A 25353-nucleotide genomic window follows, 5' to 3' on the forward strand; every position below is an offset into this window, starting at 1 on the left:
GGAGAAGCCTAGAGAACTCTTTGTGGCCGATGGCCGCCCCTCCCTGAGCCTGGTTCTGCCGGAGGTTTCTTCCTGTCAAACGGGAGTTTTTCCGTCACACTGTTGCCGAGTGCTGGCTCGTAGCAGGTCATCTGATTTTGGGGTTTTCTCTTTATTATTGTAGAATTGTCACATTACAAAGCTGTTCTGATTTGGTGCTATATAAAACAAACTGAATTGAATTGAATTGATGGTCATAACAAATATTGACTTTGAAGTTTTTCAGACTTTGCTGCACCTATTTCCCATTTTCATGTGGCTTTCAAGGGTTCGGGGACGGGGTTGTAAAAGCAAAACTCCTCTTAACATTTTCTTTTTTAAAATGTAAGTCATACTCAGCTTATTGCGTCTCCTTTTCACAATCTTCCATTTAATCTGCTTTCTCTGTAATTTTTCCAATTCAGTACCAAGGCTAAATTTGATTGAAAAGAAAAGCAGAGCACAATCTGTAACTACACTGCCACTTTTTAAAATAGTGTAAAAAAGTAATAATAATATTAATGAATGACAAAAAAGGTGAAATCAGTTTGTTTAAATATTTTATTGCTATGTAAAATTAAAAATCTCATACCTCCAATGAAAAAGTACGGCTCTTAAATAAGACAAATCAATCAGGCAAAATAAAAATGTTTGGCATTATGAACGGATGTTGGGGACGAGGGGAGAGTTCAGTTTGAGCAGATTTAGCGCAGCATTGCTGCTACACTTGTTAGTCAAAATTGTTACAAAATGCACACTGCACCGTAGCGTACAGACTACCATCTTTGAAATTCTAGTTATCAACTCATGGGCTAGTACACATAGTAAACTACTAAACATGGAACACAATGTTTCTCCCTATTAACATTTAATCATTTAACCGAAGGCTTACAGTAGTTCATGACACATTAACCTTAAATAAAAGTCAACTAACACATGATGCAGACGTGCGTATTATTGGCACATCTGTGAAATCCCAAGCACTTAACTACAGTGCGGTGGTGGGTGTTGGGGGGGGGAGGCTGTAGCTACTCATCCCAGCCAAATCTCTGCTGTTACAGTACAGTACATTTGAACAGATCAGCCAAGTAATTCAGCGTGTCGAACAATCTCTAAATCGTGCAACAGATCCTCGTCATCCCTAACGCATCCAAACTCGAGACGACAAATATAAAAGTGAAGTGTCTTCTTTTCAGTGCAGCCAAACACAAAGAAGACGAGAATAATTAATGTCAACGCAGAACTTCAAGTATATTCCAAATGCAGCTCCTTTGTCTAACCACTACATCAGAGTCTAAAGGGACTAAAATCTAGGCATGCAAGCACTACTAATGTGCAGCCACTTTTCTCTCTCTGTTACAAACTGCAAAGTGCATATTAGGAACTGGTGTGCGCTCTCTGAGAGGTTTGGCTCTTGATGCTGTGGCATTAAAGTTGTCTCATTCTCTAAAGAGGCAAATAGGCTTGGCTTTACTACACTGACATTCTAACCGTTGTGTTGCTCAATAGTGCTGCACTTAATAATATCACACAGGGAACACATGAAGCGTTAGCATTCAAAAGGCGACCCGTTTTCGGGTCCTCCGGGCACCACATCTGGACTGCAAAAAACCTCCAAAAGCTAGAACATAAAGTGACCGTTGTTAACATAAAGCCTCTCTTATAAGTTACGAAATAAATAACATTTCAACATTTCAGAAAATGGAAACAAAATAACTGATTATAGTCGGCAAAAATAAGATTTGTACATCCACTTTTTTTTTTTTATTTAAATGATGGATAGCTTCGTTAGTCCATGTGCATTATGCATCAGCATTCACTGCAGTCATGGAAAAACCTTAGAAAATAAATAAGTACATAAATAAATAATCCTTGCATTGTTTTAGTGTTTGTTATTATTTTCTTTTACAGTACCATGACTTGTAACTGTACAGTGAGTATAATACAGCAGTTACAATGAGAAACGAGGGGCAAGCCCATCGCCTGGCATTCGAGGGGCTAGAGGGAGGGGACCGAGGGTAATGGTGGTCTGCTGAGCAGAGTGAGCAGCTCCCTTTAGTGATCCCAAATCATCCAGCCTTGCTTTGTTGATCTTCCACAAGGAGACTGGGCCAAAACGAGGCCCCATCCTGGGGTCCAGAGCAGCACCAAATTCAGATCTATACCAGGACACCTAAGATCTGGGTTTGGCTGGGTTAAAAAAGTCAAGGGAGGCGAGGTTGGGGAGGAGAGGGGAGGTCAAAAGGCCAGGGTTGCCACGGTGACCTCAGAAGTGGCCCATCCTGGCGGCAAAAAGGTTACGGGAGCGTGGCACGGCTGAGGAGATGCTGCCAAAGCTGGACGAAGGCCACTTCATGATGAACTGGGAGGTCACTGGCAGCAGATACCTGGACAGACGGACAAGAGCGAGGGACGGAGGGATTAGGAGAGAGGATGAACATAATGAGAGGATTAGTCATGCAAAGGTCACAATTTAGAGGTCGGGGCGCCTGAGTAGGCACTGAGACAGCATATAGCCAACTTTTCATTAATGGTTCTACCACTTATGACCATCTCCATTTGCACAATTCAACTTTAATATTTGCTTGGAAATTTGAAGATTAAAAAAAGAAAGAAAAGGAAAGAAAAGGGAAAAAGTGTAGAAAAAATGAAAAACTGGAGACTTGTGAGATCCGTGAACTGCAGCACTTTTTAAAACAGCTACGTTATTTTTTTTTAGAAAATTCCAGAAGAAAGTTAAAAATGCCAGTTGTACATATCACCACGGACCAAGATGACATCTTCGGATGTTTGGTTTTGTTAGTTCAACGGTCCAAAAGTCCCAAATAGTCTTTTTTAAATCGCAAATAACCAAAACAAACAAATAAAAAATCTTCACATTGAAAAAGCTGAAAATAATAAACATTTGGCTTTCTTCTCTTTGCTTGGCGATTCTTGCGTTTATCAAAATAATGATTTATGTTCTAATCTTTTAATCTTTTCAGCTCCAGTTTTGTGTAATGTACCAAATCTAAAGTATCATACACACAGAGCTCTCCTGTTTAATTAGGTTATATGCAGTAATTATGCATCTGCTCGTACAGTAATAAATCATGGACCTCATACCGACTGTCTTTTCTCTCAGTACAACTGTTTTTTGGGTTTTTTCAGCTTTGATCCTTACATTATTTGGTATCATGAACATAAAATCCTCACCTATCATTCCGAGGCATAGACGTCAGTACCTTTCTAAGACTTTTCTATGACACCTTCCACCGAGACAGAGCAGTGAGGCAGCTCCTGCTAACAGCGTTCCAGTACCTGAGAATGAGACCAGTGTCAGGTTGAGACAGAGTCAAGGCGAGGGCTGAACCCTGCTTCCATCTTCCTTAGTTAAGGGAAATGAGTCAGGTATGGTTGTCAGAGAAATGTCAGATGAGATGATCGGGATCCTGGACAAGGTTAACTGAAGGTTATGCAAATGTTAGGGTAGCGTTCAGAAGACATGAGACGGGATGCTTGGATTCTTCTAGACTGATCGCTTACAACAAGATTTACATTTATGGGCTTTCCCAGCACACTTTTCATATGGTGATATTAGACATTATGCGATCTTATTGCTATATCCGCGGCAAAAATCCTAAGCTAATAATAAAAATACATCTAATATTCGTTTAGTTAAATGAGTACAATGGTCAAAGGGAATGGTCCCTATGGAAGCTCTTAAGATGTGACAATCTAATCAAAAGGGAGCCACTGGCGCTGAGGATTACAGAGCGAAGAAATAATATCTCCTTTTAAGCCAGTGCAGCGATAGCACACTTTTTCTCTGACAGCCCTCGTTTCTTGTGAAATAGCTCTTGGACAAATTAGCTGAGCAGCTTCTTCTGAAGTCGACCGGAAAAGGGGAGGAAAAAAAAAAAAAGGCATGTCGCTAAGGGCATCTGTTTCAACACAGCCCCAGACCCAGGAGAGTTAGGAGGGATTCAAATTAACTTGATTTACTCCAATGAGAGTGTCCTTGAAACGGCTTCAAGTGGGCCGCAGGTATCCCTCCAGCACATCATCTTCATCTGCGACTGGACTCGGCTGAACAATGGCTCAGTCCGACACTTCATCTCAAAGTTCTCCACTTAAACCCCAGAGAGGTTTGCAGGATACGCTCTGCTCTCGGCCTTTCACATCCTTTCCCAGCAGGTAGCTCAAAGTGCGCTCTTAAAAGAGTCTTCTAACGATTTTATAGCACGGTTTTGGGTGCCACCCTTTGGATTAACTCCTGCTTTACTTATGTTTCTCATCTCTGTGCTCGACACCTTAAAACATGTAAAGATTCACCCTACATCCACCGGGAATTCTGTAGCTTTGCAGTGTCACGCTTCATTTCGTTTCCAAAGTTTTTGCTGTAAACTCCAAGAAAAGACATGAGGGAGGAAAAAAAGATAAGAAAATTGAATACTGAACATTCATTAGGGGCCAAGTGTGTGTTCTCTGAGATCCTCGGCTAGTCACTTTGAGAATATTCAGCTCATAAAAAGAATCACTGTGGTGATACTGGCAAGGGGTGAGATGGGGTGAGATGAGGGGGGGTATCTTCTCATGTCCAAATGGCTGTCATCTCTGCAGGCTGCATTTAATTGGACCCTCGTTCAGCTTCTTCCAGGTTTGTCCTCTGTTTGATTGTTAAGAAGGTCCTGGCAACAATGTGCATGCTTGAAAGCCAGTGGGTTGTGGCTCATTCATGCACTTGTGCTTTACTTCAATTCATCAATTGACAGGCACACACTCTATGCACCAATCCATACATGCAATGCTACAATCTAGTGCAGTTCCTCCTGACAGGCCGATCTTAAGTCCTCCATCAAAATGCAACTGCCACAGTGAAATGACAGAGGCCCCGACAAAACAAAACACCATGACTGAGGAAGGAGAAGAAGACTGCTGCGATAGCTGATGCAATCAGAAACCAAGAGGTACAAAAGAGGCTTGAAGGTTATCTGCAGCCCTCATTCAGCTCCACACCCCAATTAACCCTAATTACTGCCACAGTTTTCAGACAAATGAAAGTTAATAGGATCTGAAACTTTTGTCATCATGGGAAAATTGTCTTTGGTTATTGACAGCAATTCCAAGCTTAACAAGAAAGTCATTAGCGGGGCTATTTGGCTACTTCTTCTCATCTGCCCACACAGGACGAAGGACTTGCCTATAACCCCGCCAGGCTGTTGACACACCTGATTGGGGCACTTCTCGGGGGGAGGATGCTTGAACTTGAGCAGGCAGGTGTGGTCAACAATGGAGACCCCGTGGACCCGATCAACGCTGATGTGTGACAAAGGCTGGTGTATGTGTGTGCACGCACATGAGACAGTGGGTTGAATTTACAGTACAAAATTCAATGCAGTGATTTAAATGTTGCATAGCAAACTGTTTGAGACCATCATAGCTAGCTATCTATAACATGTTGTATTTAAAAAGGAAAGCCAAATACAAATGGATCATTCTATGAAAAACATGTCCTTAACAGCCTTTGAGGAATAAGAAATATGAGTGTCAATAATGAATATGGTCTTATTATACTGTAGTGTTGTAGTCTTTGACAACAGCAGGTGGAAGAGTGTATTTAATTCTTCTAATTCAGGCCTGAAAAGTTCTGAAAGCTTCAGTTTATTATTGTAAAGTAATTAGTAACAATGTATTTATTTAAAAGTCTCAATTAAAGCAACCATTAACCACATTCTAATGTTTAGGTATAATGGTCATTACTTGTGTCCTTAATGATGCAAATATTAATTTAAGACATGGAGAGAAGCAAAATCCACAATCTGTCTCTCATGCAAAGATGCAGTGTGTTTAGTCCAGCTGATGTCGCATCACCAAAGAAAACAAAAGCAAGCACCTTCCAAAGTTTAGTGTGAATTTCACTTTTTGTGGAAGATGTTGCTTTAAAAACAGATAAACTCAATCAAACAGTGACATATCCTCCAAATTTCCTGTGCAGCTGGATGGGAATAGAGCAAAGGAAAAGTAGTTGGAGGTTAGTGGAGTGCGAGTTACTGAAGAGGGACTGATGATCGTTGTGTAACAGTCACATGACATGTGCATGCACACCCACGCGCTCTCATACACACACAATTTACCCTCTCATAAAAAGCTTATGCATCAATGACAAAATAATCCTAATTGCTTCTCAGCTATCTGAAGTGGTGGTGGGTTGCAACTGTCCCCTGCATGCCTGATGGAGAGATGCGAGCCACTTGTGCCGTGAAACTGCAAGCCACGCGATGTGAAGCCGAGCCAATTTCTGCCTTCTTGTGACAAGAAGAGAGGGGTGCTTAGGGTTGATCATGGCACTGATGCGGTGCAGGTGAGACGCTCGGCTCCCGCCGAGGCCACTCGTACTGAAAATGCACTCGGGGTGAGATGCTCTTGATAAAAAGCACTGAGTGAAAGGCGCAGTTGTAAAGCATGTGGTTAAAAAAGGGTGATGCGCTGCAAGCTGGACGAATGGTTGCGGGGTTGACCAGCAGAGCTCCAAACAGCCTGAATACGCCTCTTTCCCTCTGAACACATTTTGTCACAGTTTTGGTCTATTTGAGCATTTAAAACACATCCTGTTCTTTTGCTGTATCAATTAATCTCAGCGTGGCTTATTTATTAAATGCTAGTGAGGGACAGAAGAGGAGACCATGCTAGACTGTTGGTTGTGCAGCCAAAGCAACCATCTCTGGGCAAGTGAGATCAAGCCTGTGTTACAGCTGTGAGGGTGGTGGAGGCAGCAGAAAGCAGTGAGTAGGGACAGTGCTGGAAGATGGCGGGGAAAGGGAGGGGGGGCGGGGGTTTAGCGGAACTAAACCAAGCAGAGACCTGCATCGAGGGGCGAAGAGACGGAGGAGGAGGAGGAAGAAGCGGCAGCGACAGCAGCAGGAGTGGAGCCATGGGTAGAGGTTGGTCCAGCAGCAAATGGGAAGCTTTTTTTACACAGACATATATAGACACAAGAAATAGGGAGAGACACACCAACGCATGCTTAAAGGATACCTACAGCTAGTATATGGATACACTGGGCTTGATGGAGCTATGAATTCTAGTTGTTAGTTATTTCATCGTGTTATCACATCTGAACAAACTGAGTTAAGATAAAAACATGAGTGGCAACAGCAGGATAGTCAAAACCTAAACCGGCTCTTCAACCATACACAAACCCTTAATACTTTTTTAACAGCTGAGGTTTTTATACAGTAGGTGCAAAGTGATAGCCTGTTAAAATATGCGCAAGAGTTATGAATCATGTAAAGTGAGGCCCCAGGAAATAAGGAGCTCTCTCTCGTAAGGTCATTTGCTGCACAGGCTCATCTGGGGTCTAATTGAATTAAGCAGGCCTCGAGGGGCCCCGGGCTAACCTGAGCGCTAATCTGTGGGCCATTATTTCCTGTTAACAGCACACTCCCTCTCTCCCACTGCCGACCCAGCTCCCTCCCTGTCTGCCAGCCCAAAGCATATGTGATTTAAAAGTTCACTCATTACAAACCCAAGCTGCTGTCTCCTGCGGGGATCAACCTTAAAAAACAGAATGAGGCTGATTTATTTATTTATTTTTTTTTGCTTGTTTGTTTTTATCAGGGTCTCCTAATGAAGATGATGTCTTTAAGGCTCTGTGGAGGCGAGAGAGGAAATGTTTTCTGACAGAGGTATAATGATGATAGGGCTGGAAATTCTTTTTTTCCTGTCTGTATCACTGACTTTAATCAGTTTTGTTTCAGTGGGTTTTTGTCAGAGTTGTAAGTTTATTAATAGGTGCTTTAACAAGTTTCCAGCTAGACCTAAATATCGGAGGAAGACACCGAAATAAGTATCTTTGTTCAGAAGCCCAGTGGAGAGATGTGCAGAGCAAATAATGTGTAATTCCTTTAATTTGTTGCGATACCATTATGGCTAAACTATTGCTGGTAATTAACTGTAATAATAATGAATTTGAGACCCATTTCTAAATATGCCTCCTGGACCAATCCATTACCATTTTTTTAACAGTTGAATTCAATTTTCTTTGCAGGAGTTAATCTCAACATTGTGCACGAGGATACCTACAACATTTGAACACCCTCAGATCTTATACAGTATGGAGGATGGATAATTAGCTCTCTATGGCAGCGGGAAGCTAGAAGAATCTTTCAGAAATACAGCTGAAATGCTCGGATGTCCATCTCACCTGGTGTCATCCCACTCCGGGCTGAGTCCGGTCAAAGACCCGCGAGACTCTGAGACAAACTTGTAGACGACCAACAGGCAGTCTCGGCACAGCTGGACCAGCCTGCGACAGCACTGCAGCTCCTGGGGTGACACCACCTCACTGCTCTTGCTGAAGATGGTCTCCCAAGATGAACTGCAGAGCAGAGAGAAGTAGTTTAACACACACACAAACACACACACATATATATATATATATATATATATATATATATATATATATATATATATATATATATATATATTTATATATATATATTTAAATTCTTCTTTTTTGCTTTAACTCATCATTATGAAGTCAATGTTGCTTGCACAATGTAATGACAGCGTTGTTGTTAAATTAGTTCCCTATAAGTCTTTGTCGAGCTAATTCAGTCTCCCTCCAGGCACAAAATTACCAGCTGGATGTCAATGGCATTTAAAAAGTATCATTTTAATGTACAGTATCTAGTGTATGCATGATAACCACATACATAAACACGCAGCCTTTCCCTCTCCATGCGTGCGTACACAGCGCAGACATACAAGAAGACAGACACACTGAGGGGGGATAAAACAAATCCTGGTACAGTTAACCCCCTTTACAACCCCGGACATACCCCTGACTGTGAGAGAGCCTCAACAACTGAGAAACACAACCCCGGGGGGTACGTTTGATGTCTACCCCGTTTCACTTCTTGGGAGGTGGGGGGTGGGTGTGGGGGTGGCTCCTCTGAAAGGGTTCAAAACAGTGTGCGTTTCCATTCTCTTCCTCAAAGTCGTTTTCAAAGCCTGTTGAATTCATCAGCAACAATAGCTGCGAGGCTGTTTGATTGTTGTTAAGTCCCTCAGATAAAATATCAAACAACAGACAGAGAGGAGGTTGCGGGGGGAGCGCTTCCCTTGGATTTGGCGTGTGCTATCCGAGGTGCGCCGCTTCACTGTCTCCATGTGATATCAGGGCCCCCTGTTGGGTTCATCCATGTTGGGGCCATGGCCCGCTGTAGGGAGGGGCCAGACGATAGGCTAGCAAGCTAGCTGGATGATCCTGGGCAGGCTGTGATCAGACAAAAGCTGGACGGGGTGCAGCATGATGGGGGTGGCTGAGGCTAGGGTTGGCTAATCCTCATGAGCCACATGAGCCAATACCCCTTCTGCCCAATCTCTCTGCTCTCTTTTTACCGTCTCTTTCTCGCTCAGTCGCTCCTCCACTTTTTCTCTAGCCACACTTCCATAAAACGGAAGCTTTCACCAGGGAGTAGCACTTTTTGAAGGAATTCAACCACAGGGAACCGGGTCTAAATTAAGTTCCGGGGTAATTAGTTTAGCCCCCTAAAAGCCCTGGGAAGGTAGTATTTTCTGAAAGTTCAGGTCCTCTGGGGTTGGAGCTTGAAGCGATAAAAAATGTTTGATTGGTCGAGCACTTGGAGCATTTTAGCCGGCCTGAGACTGACTGTGCGATCACACAGTAAAAATAAATAAAAAAATAAAATGTTTGCTTACTTTCAGAAATACAGCAGGAATTATCGGCTACTGTCTGTAAACACCACGTTCAGACTGGGAGCGCCCGCGAGAGAGACGGATGAGAAAAAGCGAGAGCAGAAGTTGTCAGTCGAGTGAATGAATAGAGGCTATGTGTTCCAGAATCATTGCTACCATATTATTTAGTACACTAGGAAGAGTTTTAGTGGATCCCAGTATACAGTACCTTGTAAGGAAAGCTGCAATCAGTAGTGGAAGTCAAAAGAAAAAGGATTCGATTTTAAACTGAAGGAGGGAGCAGAGTTATTGACTGTGGTAACATTTTAACGCACAAACAAACACACTCAGCCCTCTACACCTCTGCACCACGCTGCGGGGAAGATGTAGGCTCTAGCAGATTTTGTGTGAATGGTCGGTGGACTAAATTGCATCATCTTCAGGGCTCTTTAAGACCCGAAACGTAGACAGCCATCGGTCAAATTCCTGCAAATAAAAGTTTGGAGTTGTCCAACTGCTGTCTTTCTTCTCTCACTGCGTATCAACCCCTTAATCTCTATCACCTTCTCACTCTCTTCCCCAGTCTCCCTCAATTGAGAAGGGACAAATGGAGAACTTAGAGCAGCGACTTAGGTTACATCCTCTGAGCCCACTGCATCAAGAGAAAAGTCGCTGCTGAACAAGTGAACTGTAAGGAATATGGAAGGAAGGAGATGTGAGGAAGTCACACCTTTATCCCAGAAGAGAAAAAAATACTGGCGGTCACCAGCGTTACCCCTCAGCCTCCTAGCAGATGCACCTATGGAATAAATGTAAAAGTAGTAGGTGACTTCCTTCCTAAATGATTGCACTTGGAAAATGTTCAGCAGGTAGAGATCACTGAGATTCATACTTATGGTGTCAATTTGAAAATTCAGTAACACTTGATAATACAACCCACGACTAAGGGCATCATTCCCATGTAATTAATGGAATTTCAATGTATTTTATTTGAAATTACAGCATAATTATAGTTACGAATACTTAAAGGTAGGCACACTAGAATAAGGGGGTAACAAGTCAGGCTTTTACAGGAAACAGAAAATAATTGCACTGCAAGTAAAGTGTCTCACATGTCTCGTAGAATAAAAATATTTTTTTTTTTCCGCTGTAGGTATGCGTGTCTACTTTTTGCGTGTTTAAGCAAGTGGAAACTGGACGGTGTGTCTTCCTGACATGATCAAGTGAGCTGTGACCGCAGTGATTCATCTTGTGAGGATTCATCTTCTGTCGCTTCAAGAAGCGGAGAAATAAATAAATAAAGGCACAATAAAACTTCAGAGTATCAGATAACAACCTAAAGTGAAGGAACTCAGAGGCCTTCATTCACCTTCCCCGTGCTTCTGTCCCTCCCCTCGCTTTCTTCTTGCTCTCACCAGTGAAAAAGCCTTGATTAACAGCCCAGATTTGTGACCTGAATTTGCACCCTGTCTACAAAGACTAACATGTTTCTTTCATGCCCAAGAGCTTTCAGAAAAGTGCAGTTAGGTCTGGTTGGTCTGTCACTCATTCTCTGTCATTCAGCTGCCATTTCTTCCGCAGTCATACTGAAAGAAAATGGCAAATTGTCCCTGCTGTCAGTGAAACTGATATATTGATGAAAACTGGGCTTAAGGACATGGAGGAAATTGTGTAGTGCAAGAACCTCTAGTTATGGAGATGGAAGAGTGACATTATGCAGTGAATAAAGTAAGTGGTAATTGGCCTGCAGCGTAATCACTTGTTTGTGTTGTTTCTGAAGAATTAGACTCCCCGAACATTTTCATTCATTCATGCGAGTTCTTTTTGATAACACGGGCAATTTTTGAAAGTCTCTTTTTTTAAGTCCTGATTTAAGTAATTGCTTACCGTCTAAATCGATGTCACATTATAGGTACCGAGGCTGGTTTCATTCAGAGGTGCGTAGATTAGTTTTTACTGATCATTTTTTTCGCATGACCCTGGAGCACGCTCAGCTGAAAAAACCATTATAGCATCAGTGGAAATAATATCAGCAACAATTGTCTGTTTATCTCCATTGTAGCGCAGCTCTGTGTGAGTCTGCAATAAAACCTGCTTGTTGGATCCATGCACACAACTGACGTTTGACTTTGATATTTGGTGTGTATCCAGCCTTCAAGAGGTTGATCTTTTTAGTGCCCATTTAGAGAGAAATTACGCAGTGCATGTCAGTAAATATAGATTTTCAACCTGAATTTTATTTCAATGAAAAGATCCGATGTGTGATTTTAGTGATTCTGTGCAGAGGTCTCTTCATCAATTAATTACTTCTTTTCTTTTTTGCTTCTGCAACTTATCTTCAAGTTGTTTCTGTCCATCCAGTCTCTTTCTAGGAGGTTTTCTACCTTGAAATATAAAATTGCACCAGGGTGGATGAGCTAGCTCGCTTCCAATAAGTTTGGGCGAAATGTAAAAATTTTCCAACTGACAATTGTCAGTCCAATAACCGACCATACGCGAAACATTTGCACATGCACAGACCTTTTGATGGACGGAGCAATGCAATCATGCACAGACTGATTTGCACGTTTAGAACACAGAAGAAGTCCAAACATGGACGAACAAATTGCCAAATTACACACTGGAGGCGAAGGCGCAGATAGAAATGGACTGTTAGCTCAGCGAGGAGGTCGTAGACGGGGAAGACGATCCACTGGTTTGGTGGACAATGTATCTCCCAGTGATGTCACACATGGCACGGAAATATCCTTGTATACCAGCCACAAGCACACCTTCAGGACGCATGTTCAACAGCGCTGGTAATATTGTTAACCACCTCCGCAAACATCGCAGTAAACGGGAAACATGCTTGTTTTCCTGTCAAAGAATTTAAGTTTTGTTTGGAGGGAATGAAGCTACTTTTTGGATTATTCATTTATTTATTCATTTGAGATGCGCCGAATTGCACAAAAGACTTAACGTTACATCGCAGCTGGAAGAGACATTTCGATTTTTAACTTATTTGTTGTTTGGTCGAGTGTGTCAGACAGATACACACTGGAACGGCCTGTAAACACGGGTATAGCGGAAAAAAGAAGCCAGTTTGTCTTTGTTTCCCTCCCCACCATTGTGTGTTTTGTTATTTAAATAAAATGCTTTTTTCTGAACATTGGCTACTGCTGTTCTTTCTTTCTGTCATGAGTTTGAGTAAATGAATCGCTGCTACTTTTGGGTGCACTCTGAGGAGGGTGCCGTTAAAACAGTGGTAATATTTATTTCTGTTGACTGCTTCTGTTAGCTTCAACCAACATTATCAGCAAACTTACTTAAATAAATAAATGGCCCTTGTAAAACCCATCGACGACAGTCGATATATTCGTCCAAACACCCAAACTTATCTACCAATAACTCCTTTGTCATTCTAAGGCCTCAGTCACAGTAGAGTAAAAATAGGACAGCAGCCTCCGACAAACACTAGAGACTGATCGCATTGAAGTTCTTTGCTGGCTGGGATCCACTGTAAGCAGTTGCATTGACAAACTGGTTGCCCAGAGGTTCAGTGTGCAGAAAACTCAAACTCAGTCTTTAGAAGCACAGGTCACCTGGTGTGAGGCAGTCACTCTCCAAAGGATTGGCCAAGCTTTGCAATTAATTTCCATTTAATTTATAAACAGACAGATTATTGTGATCAGCTGGATTCAAAGAGTGAAAGTCCCCTACTCCATGAAATAATGAAACATTTATGGCAGGAAATTTACTGTAATTTGTACAAAATTTAACACCGTAAAGCATTTCTTATTTTGCACTCAAGATGCGAGTGATAGTTGCAACGTTGAGTGTTTATTTCTTTGGAAGGAGAGGGAATGAGTCCGTAATTCACACAGCTGGATGTCTCAAAGCTGTGAGCAAAAAATCCCCAAACTTTGGCTCTGTCGTTTCGCTTTTTTACTCAGACTTTCGAGCCAGGAGCATTTCCAGAATATTTTAAATGGAGTGGCAAGAATGCAGTAGGGGAGCCACAGGAAATCAGAATATTCAGTCAGAAATATTTAATAAGTGTGAAAAACTGGTGTACAAAGCTATGTAGCTCTAAATCCTGTTGCAGATTTACTATGTGAAAAGTGAAGCTGCATAATGTTAACATATTCTTGTTGTTTGCAAAGTGAAATAAAGGGATTTAGGTAAGAAGCTGTGTCTGTCTGTTTTGCAATAGGTGTTTCACAGTTAATTGTGGCATTATCGCGAACACATTACACAGAAATTCCAACTTGACTCTGTTTAATCAAACTCCGTCTCAATGCATCAAAGTCGGTTTGATGACAGCGACTGACTGCGAGTGGTCCCAGAACTGCTCCCATCTTGAAGCAACCATTTCAGAGACAAGTTGACTGCACACGGTCGCAACAAATTTGGTCGCACAGCGGTCTTCAGCTGTGATTTATCTAGGGTGACTGTGGCCGAACCCAGTCCATCATCTGGCTCAGACTGGACCTACCCGGTGTTGGAGAAGCAGTTCCACATGCCCTGGCCGTGGCTCCAGAGCAGCCTGTTGAAGACGCGATTAAAAAGCCGGTAGAGGTGAAGGCTCTCTACGTCTGGCTCCTTCCAGATCCGCTGCAGCACTGAGCGCACATTGGTACGTACAATGTCCAGCACCTGAGTGATGGAGAGAGTGAGCGGGAGTTGGGGATGAAAAAGACAGAGAGGCTCAGGCTTGAATGGGACAATGAGGGGAAAATAATGCTACACCTGTCATTTCTTTTCTCCTTCGTTTTTTAATCTCACCTTAAAATCAGCAATGACGGAGGCCAACACAGAGAGCAAACTTGCAATCACACATATAATGTGCATAAAGAAAGATAAAAATGATTTGAGCGGGTTTATCTCTGGATTCAGGCCTGTGGACTCGTGCAAGACTGCATGCAGAGACATGCAGCCTATTTCTCATTTGTGTGCTTTTAAGGCTCTTCTACAGGCAGGACAAAAAGTGCCGGGGCAGACGGTGGAGAGCACGGGAGAGGACTAATTGCTGCACCAACGTCAGTCTTGGAGATAAGGTGTCAGAAGTTCCCGGGCGGTCTAAGGACACCTGCGCCAGCCTTCCGTCATCCCTTCTTCGTTTTACCATCCCTCCCCACCTCGCTGACTTCTCTTCCTTCCTTTTCTTTCTCTTTTCACCCCGCTCAGAGTGCAGCACTGTGGCTCTTTTGACTTTGATTCCTCGCTCCTCATTACTGAAGTGCCCATCTGACTGTGTGTGCGTGCATGTGTGTTTGGGATGCGAAGAGGCGAGATTTCCCAACAGCAATATGAGGCGAGTGAGACATGCATACACACTCAGCCAAACTGATAGATGAGTAAACACACACAGATATGTTTTGGTATGGTAATCAGATAGCAGAGCGGTGGGCGCTATGTTCCTGACCTCTGCCTGCTGCTCATTAGGCTGCTCCACTCCAAATAAAACATCAGCTCGCACCACCGCAGCCCACAACACGGCCAAGCGCAGTTGTGCAGAAAGCACTGGCTGAGAGATCACATCATTACTGACACGCCTACTGGATGCCATTACATGTCTTGTCCCCTCTTGTGTTTTGTTTACATCCTATTTGGTGTGTCTGCCTCTCACTGTCTGACATGGTAATGATCTTCATGCTTGTCTTATTTGTTTCTCTCGCTCTCTGAAGTTTGATTTCGAGGTTATTTTCGTGCTTTAAAAGTTGTACAAAAGCTTTCAGAGAAACAGGTAGGAGAGGTGACATTTTTGTCACATTCGCCGGTTTTAACAACGTCCATTCTGTACAAGGTGACAGCGCAGACCCGGCGCCGGCAAGGGCAGAGGCAGGCAATTTATGCAGGTGACAAAAGAAAAATGGAGATCTTTTTGTTTTTTACCGTTTCAGGATTAACATATCCGAGAATGACGCCTCTGACAACAGTGTATGAGGTACTGATTAGTATTTTGATGAGTATTTTTAAAAAGTTCTAATAACGGTTAATAACTAGACAAAGATCAGGTTTTGGGACGTTACTCTCTGGAATTCAAAAGTCCACATTTCCATCTGTCTTTGCAGATGGAAAAAAAAGCTACAACTTTGCAATTTATTTTTTTATAACCTCTTTTTTCCTCTTCTTTTTGCAACCGTCTCTTGTTGTTTGTTGGGATTGCCTTCTTGTCTGCTCCCAAAAGCAGTGATACTCAGTTGGCCCTAAATCCACCAGAAAATGACAATTTGAATCAGATATCCTGGGAAAAACAAAACAACGGGAGCTGATACAGACCTGGAGCCAAACTGTTCTATGAATGACAAGTCAGGTGAACTCGCTCAGATTTCCTGAAATGTGGACGTCTGTACAGATTAAGAGGTTTGGTGTAAAAAAGCCCCGTCTGCATTTACAAAGAGTCACACAGCTGCAAGATTTTTGCGACTTTTTCGTATATGTATTTCTGGGAGTTCCTTTCTCAATGTCCAAAATATGTAAGCGCACAAACTGATTTACTAACCTTTACTTTTACTGGTAGTTGCACCTATTTTTAACGCCGGGAAAAAAGCACGTCTTATTTTTTTACTGACACGAACAAACTTAGCCTGGGTTTAGGAAACAGCGCAACTTTTGATTGCTCTCGCATGCCATTTCAAAGCTGGCGCTAACACTCACCTTCCGCTGTTTGGTTGAGTCCAGCTTCACTAGCCAGTAGGAGGCGACCTTTGGTTTATGATATTTCCAGTTATCCAGAATCTGTGGAAGAAAAGTAGGAGTTAAAAACTGAAAGGTAACCTTAAAAACTGCTACAGATTACCTGCAGAGAAGTGCAATTATTAATAACAGCCTCTGCATCGTTTCAACAAAAAAACAAACCAAAAAAGGTCACAATAAGAAAGCATACGAGGCCAGGAATACACCTCCAGGGGGAAACGGACGCACCTTTTTAACTCCAGGGCAGGCGGGTCTTGGTCAAACTTATTCTGTAGAGATTCCCTGTCCTCATTAAGATACTATACAACAACTTATCACTGCCAAGTTAAAGAGTGCTGTGCCAGAGAACAGTTAAACCTGCACTTTTACAGTACTTTAAAACTGGGAGAGTATCTCAGAAAAGCTCTAAATAAGAAAAATGCACATAAAATATATCATTTAAATGTAGCATAAGAGATAATAGATATTTTACAGGTTATGACCCTGTGTCGCAGAAACCATATGTTTTGCGCATGAGTCAAAAATCCTGGAGGCATGTGTTGTTATGCTGTCCTGGATATTGCAATGCACAAGCTCCCACTGCCAGCATTACTGTGTAACTAAAGGCACTGTTATTGTTGTCATGTTGACACAGTCTACATCTCCCCACTGGTGCACATACCTCACACGTATCGTGCTAGATCCCCTGCAAACACTGCTCCCATCGGGAAGCTGCAGCGCAAACTTTGTGTACACACACACGCTCACGCTCAGAGTTGGGTTTCCATCATTTCAGAGGACATTACATTGACTTTCCTTTACATTTACCCCATCTATTACCTCTTGCCTGCCCCTGTCACCCTAACATTAAACCAAGTCTGCAGTTAAACTTGGACAATTTGCATTTTTATCCCCAAAAGAGAGACGAGTCCCCACAGTGTGACAGTATAAACATTTATATCTATTGCCCCCCACCCCCCCTACACGAGTAACACATGTACACACCCGTACACAGACAAACCAATGCAGCAAAAAATTTGTTCACATTCTAGAAAGTTGCTTGTTTACTTGTTTAGTTTTCTCTCTCAGTAAGAACCCAACAAACAAGGTGGGAAATTGGTTACCGCAGCACATCTAACGCTTCTTATGTTTTGGGGTCTTTTTTTGTCTGGTAAGCTGCGTGCTCATTTGTCACAATGTGTTTTGTACAGGCACAAATTACCCTCAATTTCATCTTTTTATTGGTTCCAACTACGGCAAAAGAGACGGTTCTGAATGAAAGATAAAGGAGCCAATTACACGGATACAAACACATCATTAGCCCAATTAGACCCAAGTTTAAATCATGGAAAGCAAAAAACGCCAAAGATTGTTTTCATGCCAAGTGAACACTCGTTTTCTCCTGAGGCAAAGAGTCAACAGTACAGGTGCAGCTGTTCATCTGCGTTTCCACGGCGCTCTCATTAGGGTTCGTTAACAGTACAGGTGTGGAGGTAATTGTCTCCCACAACCCTGACACACCCAGATGTTACCCACACAGACACACACACACACACACACATTTTGCTTTAAGGTGTTTGTGTGAGGCCACTAATAAGGTGCTGGTGGCTTGCCCTAACAAAAAAAAAGAAAGCTGTTAATTTTTCAGGAGTTGTCCACTTGTTTGGCCATTCTTACACGACTTACCTAAACATAATGATCATTTAACTTTTAACATTTAATAAAGTGCCTGTCTGACCTTTCACATGATGACCTAATTTTCTTTTTTTTTTAGGCCTCAACTCGGTGTGCGTCTCAACTTGCTTGGATCCAGACCAACACTACATTTGCTTCTGTCATTGTTATTTTATTGCATTTTAAGAATGTGGTTACTTTGCTTGATATATTTGTAAGTTTTATCCTCGAGCTTTGCATGGTTTGCATTTTATTACCTGGCTTGTGTAACTCTGTTTGAGAAACTATTATTATTGTTACTATCATTTGGAAAATGTGTGTATTAATCCCAATCTTTAGCTACCTGCAAGCTCCCAGGACTAGCATACGGATGCTGATTGTTTTAACAGATATTTAAAGAAAACAAAAGTATCCTTCATTGACCACTATTTTAAGTTCCTAATTCCTAGGTTTAGCTTTATGAGCCAATTTCTTTACATAAATTCAAGTAATAATTTGTAGCACAATCACACCTGTGAAAACATGTACACACCAGGATGTCCAGGCCTGACCAGAAGCAGAGGAGGAACTGATTTATACAAAGGGGCAGTGGGGAATAGTGCGGGGCGGTAAACTGTTCGACAGGTTGCTGCTGGGGTCGTTTGAAAGACAATGGGAACCGAGCCAGAGCAGACAGGCTATTGTGAGGGGAAGTGAGGAGGTCACTTTTAGTTAGGCTGTACAGTGACCGCACCTGGTCACAGAGGGGCTCTGGGAATACCGCGAGTCTGGACTCCCGCTCAACACTACTCCATGTTGTCTTCCACTTTATTTTTCTCCCCTTTTTTCCGTCTCTCTATTTTCTTACACACAAAAATAACCTTTTGATTATTTTGTGAAATATTTCACACAGGCACATATTGCACAATGGCGATCCTTGACTCACCTCATCCAGCACACCCTCGGCTTCCTCTTCAGTTTTGCCCGGAAACCTAATCCTCATGGCGGTGAGCACTGCCAGGGTCTGACGCACCAGCTCTGCCTCCTGCTCTTTACTCCTCAGATTTATCAACGGATCGCCCTGCAGACACGTAAAGGCAAAGCATTAAAACTCGACAAAAAAAACAGCTTGTAATTAATAATATTGTGTAATCGGATGTGTTTATTAGGCCTAAAAAAATCTGGGCCATTACCAGATTATTTATGTTATAATTACTCATTACTTAATGGTATTATGTTCTTGAACGTGACGAGAAAATTCTATTTTTGTTTTATTATCACATTTTGAGTTCTTAAGAGTTGCACTTGAATATTACGTTTTTAGCATTTATACATATTGACTAATGTATTTATACTGCTCACATTTTATATATGTGTTATAAATATATTATTAGTTATTATTTATTTCTATTTATCACAGTAAATTTTGCTTGAGATTTATGTGCTGCCAGGTTCACCAATAAATTTTGCTCCCGCCTGAGTTTCCGTAACGTTCAAAATGAGCTCAGTGAAATACAGCTCATTATGCTATAGCAGCGTGTTCACTGCTAAACCTATATTTAGTTTCCTGTGCAGTTGATTCACACGGGAAACGCGAGTGTGCAAGATGGCGAAAAACTCTGGGTGAAATAATGGATCTCATGTCATTTCGTATTCATGTGGAAGGACATTACGTGTTGTGGTGCTTACTATGGCCTCTTTCAGTATGAAGGCTTTCCACTTTGTTCTGCTCTCAATGCCAAAACTCATTCGGCTCTATTTTATTTGATTCCACTGCATCCAAAGGTTACCAGGGCACTTTAAAAAAGGAAGGGGAATGGAGGAGACAGGTGGAAAGCAACAGATGGCAACATAACAGAAGGTTATTGTTGTGGGCTCCAGCGGGCCTATACAGTATTGACCGGACTGTTTAAACGATACTAAGCGGGTCTGGGTACAATATGTCAGAAAGGGTGAAAAGGGTAACGATATGATGGAATACGCACCTCGATCTTTAGTGATAAAGCTGTAGAGTAATTCTCGATTGTTTATTTTAATCCTAGCTGGAGTAGTGGATCGGCAGAAGATTGCAAAATTTCGTAACTTTTTAATACATTTCTTGTGACTGACAACTCGTGACATATTCTGAAGTTTAACCCTACTTTGTGTGTGCGTTGAGTATCTTACTATATTGGAGTGGATGGTCCCCAGGCTGTTGCTGTGAGGCACCCGGTGAGCGGAGCCGCTGCGGCTCAGCGAATGAGAGCGAAGCGTGGCGGAGCTCGGCCTGACGAGGGGTGTGGCCACGGGAACCGTAGGGGAAGGCCTGGTGGACAATGCCCGCACTTCATTTGGTGACGACAGGGAGGCGATGGAACGAGGGCACGAGATGGAGCGCCGGATTGGGCCAGAAAGCGATGGTGACGTGGACGGGGCAGTGCTCGTTTTGAGCGACTTGATTGGAGGTTTCCAATGCATGCGGCCTGTAGAGAAACAGAAGAGATGGAAAGAGTAGAGTGACTCACTGTCACACTTCAGTTTCTTCTCTTCAGCCTGTCTCAGAGCCTCTGTCACTGTCAGGCTCTCTCCTCTGGTTTCTATCTGTCTCTGGGTGGCTTTGGAGATGAAGTGTGGCATTAAAACTCCCACAGCTGCACTCTGGCACACTGGCCCAGTGATCCACTGTGTGTGTTATTAACAACCGCAGCATGTGTAGCCAAAACCAGAAACTAAACATTAGTCCTGTCTGGTTTGGGGATGGATTAAAGAGCATGCCTCTGTCTGTCTCACACACACATTAGATGAACACATGTACACAGATGGAAAATGAAGTAGAAAACCCACAGTGACACTTTCTATCACCCTTGAAACTCTTCCAGTTTGTCCACAAGCCAGTGTATTAGTGTGTGCTTTCTGCTGGTGCACTGTGTGTGTGTCTGACATCAAGTGTGCACACAAGTATGGGTGTGTTTGCGTGTGTCCATGTCGCCGCTAACCCTTCTGAGGATCGGCCATTGCCAAATGAGAGCATTATGTGGCTTAGCCGTGCAGTCCTTTGGTGGCTTGGTATGGAGTAGGGCTTGGCAAGGTTGCCGTCTCTCTCTGCACACACATGCATACACACACATCCGTAGACGCTTTGTCCAAAAGTTGGGCTTTTTCATGGCTTTGTCCTTTACTTTGTAACAACTAGAATGAGCTCATGCAAGGGTCCTCTTTTTTTGTCTGGAATGGCAACCCATAATGCAACCAGGAATTTTTTTTTCTTTCTTTCTTTCCAAGGTCGCCACATAGGCTGCAATGAAAGGTGCTCCCTTTCTCACTTCTGAGAGCTGAAAGTGAGTTGATGTATGCGACTTATGTGAAATTGAGGGAATGCTTGAGACTTATCACTCTAACTATAAAATAGACTATTTCAGCATTAAACTCAAGGTGTTTTCAAGGTGCACAACAAAGTCCTTTTTCTCTTTCTATAAAAATTCCTCCTTCTCTTCATCTTTGCCTCTGCTTTCACCTTCTATTCACTGGAACTGCACTGGTCAGGACACTTTTCTTCCCTCAAGTGCTTTTCAGCGCTGCAGCATTTGTGTATGTGTAGGTCCACGATTGTGATGCAAGGAGACGTCTTTAGTGTGAGCAGCTCGGCAACAAAGATCCACGTTCGTCAAGTCACAGGCCACGGTCACTCAGCTTAGGCTTTAATTAGACAACGAGAAGGCTGATGAACACCTGTTCGCAGCACTTGCCAACTCAAACCACCAAACCTGACCTGCTTTGTTATTGAAGAGCGTGCACCACAGATGCTAATCAAATCAGCAGTTCTCAGCATTTGTGTGTGTCCGTGTAACTGGAAATGGGAATTTGCAAGTCTAAACATGTTTTTTCACATGTTGATAAATTTGAAAGATACACCAGTGGGTGCACTACGAAGCAAGTTCAACCTAACCAGGCTTTCCTTGGGTTAGCTGGCTTCACAAAACCTAAAATCCCAGTCACCGCCTTAAAAAACTTTCTTTGTTAAATTTGTGTGCATGCTCACATAAAAGGGCGAGTTTAACGCGTCACTCGACTCTTCTCTTGCAAAGTTCTCACCCCAATCAGAGAAATTATGAGAGGAATGGATGTTAGAGCTCTATACAGAACATAAAAAATACAACGCTGTTGCTGCAAATAAGATTAGAGAGTAACGCTGCAGAAATTCACTTCTTTTGAAATCGCGATCATCACAGGAGCACCAAGAGCGGTAAAATAAATATACCAACTTGAGTTAATATATTTATTTTAGAGCTCTGTGTGCTCTCGATGCATTCCTAATGCGACAGCTGCACATTAGAGCACTGCAACTTTAAAGTGCATCCATTTAAACATTAAAGCTTACTCGCTGTGTTTAGCTCTGACACTCTCCTGTGGCCTAATAAAGAAGACGCTAAAATCACTTTAGTGAAATCCATTTCACTGATTGTACAGATATTCTCGGGGATAAAAAAACCTACAAATGTATCTGATCAAAGATACATTAGCAGGCTTTGTAGGTTCTTTCCTAATCAGTGCTTTATTAGTTGTTATTGGGACACTATGAAACAGCCAAGCATAAAAACATTAATGCATTATGCAAACATTTCTGTTACTGAATGAATGTACAGTACAGTATAACCAATGTAAAGCACAGTTTCAACTGGTGGTACTACGGCTCAACAGGTTGCATATATAATAAAAAACCATATTCATATAGTTTAAATGAAACAGCCAGTGAAAAGGTGACACTTGCAGCTGATTTTGAACTGAAACTCTGAACATAATCTTCTCTGGACCAGGTGATACTTTCAGTATCAGTTACTATGGTGATCTACGAGGTAAAAAGAGAGCCACCTCTCTGAAATCTGGCTTAAAGCTCAATATAGCTCGCTAATCAATTAATCTCTCTTTGTAGTACATCCCTCAGGCTACGTATCGTATGTCCTGAAATTATAAATGCAAAGGTCAGGACATACATGTCAGCTTTGTTATACATTATACATTAGTCCCACTGTATAATTCCAGTCTACATCTCAGTCTCTGTCATAGTCAAAGTAAATCCTGACAGAGCTGAAATTCAAACACAAAATATTAAAAATGTGCAAATATGTAGGCGTGCGACTGTTCACATTCACAAATCTCAAAAACAAGGTTGTTTTAGCAATTAGGGTAATGCTCGTAATCAGACGGCTTCAGCTGAAAGAGGAAGAAATAAACAAACTGCAGAAAGAAAAGAGGCGACTAAGAAATGGAGAGAAAGCAAGCGAGCACAGAAGAAAGTAAACAAGGACAGATAACAGCTCCCTTTCTGTGTGGCGTTTGCATGTTCTCCTCATGTTTGCGTGGGTTCTCTCCAGGTACTCGGCTTCCTCCCACAGTCCAAAGACATGCAGTTAGTGGGGTTAGGTTAAGTGATGATTCTAAATTGCCCATAGGTGTGAATGTGAGTGCAAATGGTTGTCTGTCTCTATATGTTAGCCCTGGTGACCTATGACCACGATAAGGACGAGCGGAAGACAATGGATGGATGGCTGGCTGCTTTCTGTATTAAACACGCTCTTAGACACCTTTACACATCCTGCTCCTCTACCTGAGCGCTCAGCCAAGTTCTTCTCCTTGCTCTCTCCAAGGTCGTAGGAAACTTTCTTTTCCCCTCGCTTCTCTCCACTTCTTCTTCCTCCCGCCTTCCTCCTCTCCTCCTCCTCTTCCTCGTCTGAAGAGGAGCAGGAGTTATCAGCGCTGCTGCCGCTGGTGAAGTCAGCCAGGTAGTCTGGTCGCTGACGTCTTGGAGTCTGACTGCATTCTGGCATGCCGGTCAGGGGCTGGCAAGAGTACACAGATACAGGACGTATTTACAGTCATACTATAAATTAGAGTAGAACACAGGAGTATACGTACATTCATAATTATACAGGAAAAAAAGAAATGAGAGTTCACACATGGATACACACTCTTGCACACATAAACATCTTTGCTTTTATCCTCCTGGGACGCTGCACTGAATTTATTTGCTTTTTAAAACCAAACCATCCAAAATGACCTCATTTTGGGAACGCGTCCTCCTTCCAAAGGTCTGCGACTCCACCAGAAGCTCACAAGGACAAAAGTGCAACGAGACACACACACAAACACACACACATAAATATGAAGATGTTGAGACGTTGTCAGCCTCGCCTCACCCGAAGCTCATTACCATCTGTCACTGGGAGACCTGCCGGTGACACGGCTAGCCCGCATGCCTACACGTGTGCACGTAATTGCAGGCTCATTATGCACAAATACACAATCACACACCTTCGCTGCTTTCTAAGCTGTCCCTATAAAAAGGAACATGGCTGGCTTCATGCGCAGAACAAATGTGGCCTGATTAGACACGTAAAGGTCAAGTTTAAAGTGAAGCAGGCTTTTTGTAAATATTGTAATGTTTTTTTCTTTAACTAGTTTAATAAATTTGTTTGTGCAAATGAAAAAGCAAGAGCTCTGGAAACTTTTAAGAGCGCCTTTGACACCAACTTGCTGCTGTAATATCTGCTTCTGTAAGTATTTTCACCTTGCTCTTTTAAGAGGTGATGCTTGACTTCACAACGCAAGCTTTCTTTTGTTGCTTTGGTTTGTTTTACTTTTTGAGTTTATTAAATTTAGTGTGTGGAAAAGGACACACTGAAAGCATTAATAAAGCATTTATACATCTGTTATTCAACAGTCAGCTCGGGCAATGCTGTCAGCCCACCCAAATTAATGGGCAGGAAGTGATCACGGGGCTTACACAGCCACTGCTGGGTAGTTGTGTGGGTGAGTGATGGAGGATAGAGACAGAGAGAGATTAAATACATGAGAGGAGAATAAAAGGGAAGATGGGAACATCAGATTGATGGGCTGAGAAATAAAGAGGAGGACAAGGTGAATCTGAGTATGGCAGATACAGAGAGGAGGCACTGAATAGATGGAGAGAAACGGAAATGAACATGGAGAGAAAGGAGCTCTTGACATACAAGAGGACAGAGAGAAAAGGATGCGAGGACAGACAGTGAATAAACAGTGGAGGGTAAAGACAAAGGGAGAGCCCTGAAAGGATGAGATGAGAGAGAGGAAGCTTGTGGGAGTGACTGGGTAAAATCAAGTGATGAGCTGAGGAGAGATGCGGGCATCGAGGGTGACACGATAAGAGCCAACTGTGATAAGCTATATGTCAAAATTAGTAGAGTTGGGAGTAAGAAAGAGCAAAGAAAGTCAATAAGAGGAAAAAGGGAAAGAAAACCCGAGGACACTTGCTCGCTTTCTTTGTGCCTTCCCGCTTCTCTTCTTCTCCACCTTTTGTTCTCTCTCCGCCTGAACATTTTTCCCCAGCAA

At 42.5% G+C, this 25353-nt stretch overlaps 1 protein-coding gene across 9 annotated transcripts in view; it reads right to left on the reverse strand.

The window, feature by feature from the left end:
• Window positions 1–570: 570 nt before the first annotated feature.
• Window positions 571–25353, reverse strand: part of ttll7 (tubulin tyrosine ligase-like family, member 7) — a 112291-nt gene continuing 87508 nt past the window's right edge. For 6 of the 9 annotated variants that reach the window (XM_063496246.1, XM_063496245.1, XM_063496243.1 and 3 more), the window contains 9 exons: window positions 23594–23825; window positions 20176–20471; window positions 18956–19090; window positions 16339–16419; window positions 14174–14334; window positions 8204–8377; window positions 6862–6965; window positions 3214–3318; window positions 2296–2405 (listed from right to left, as the gene is read on the reverse strand). In XM_063496246.1, coding sequence (XP_063352316.1) covers window positions 3236–3318; window positions 6862–6965; window positions 8204–8377; window positions 14174–14334; window positions 16339–16419; window positions 18956–19090; window positions 20176–20471; window positions 23594–23825 — 1266 coding nt within the window. In that variant the 3' untranslated portion in view covers window positions 2296–2405; window positions 3214–3235. Of the gene's footprint in view, window positions 2406–3213; window positions 3319–6861; window positions 6966–8203; window positions 8378–14173; window positions 14335–16338; window positions 16420–18955; window positions 19091–20175; window positions 20472–23593; window positions 23826–25353 lie in introns of all 9 variants that reach the window. The other 3 variants (XM_063496248.1, XM_063496249.1, XM_063496247.1) reach the window with 3 other exon arrangements.

The sequence above is a fragment of the Pelmatolapia mariae genome, linkage group LG15 (assembly GCF_036321145.2).
Source record: "Pelmatolapia mariae isolate MD_Pm_ZW linkage group LG15, Pm_UMD_F_2, whole genome shotgun sequence".
Classification (NCBI taxonomy): domain Eukaryota; kingdom Metazoa; phylum Chordata; class Actinopteri; order Cichliformes; family Cichlidae; genus Pelmatolapia; species Pelmatolapia mariae.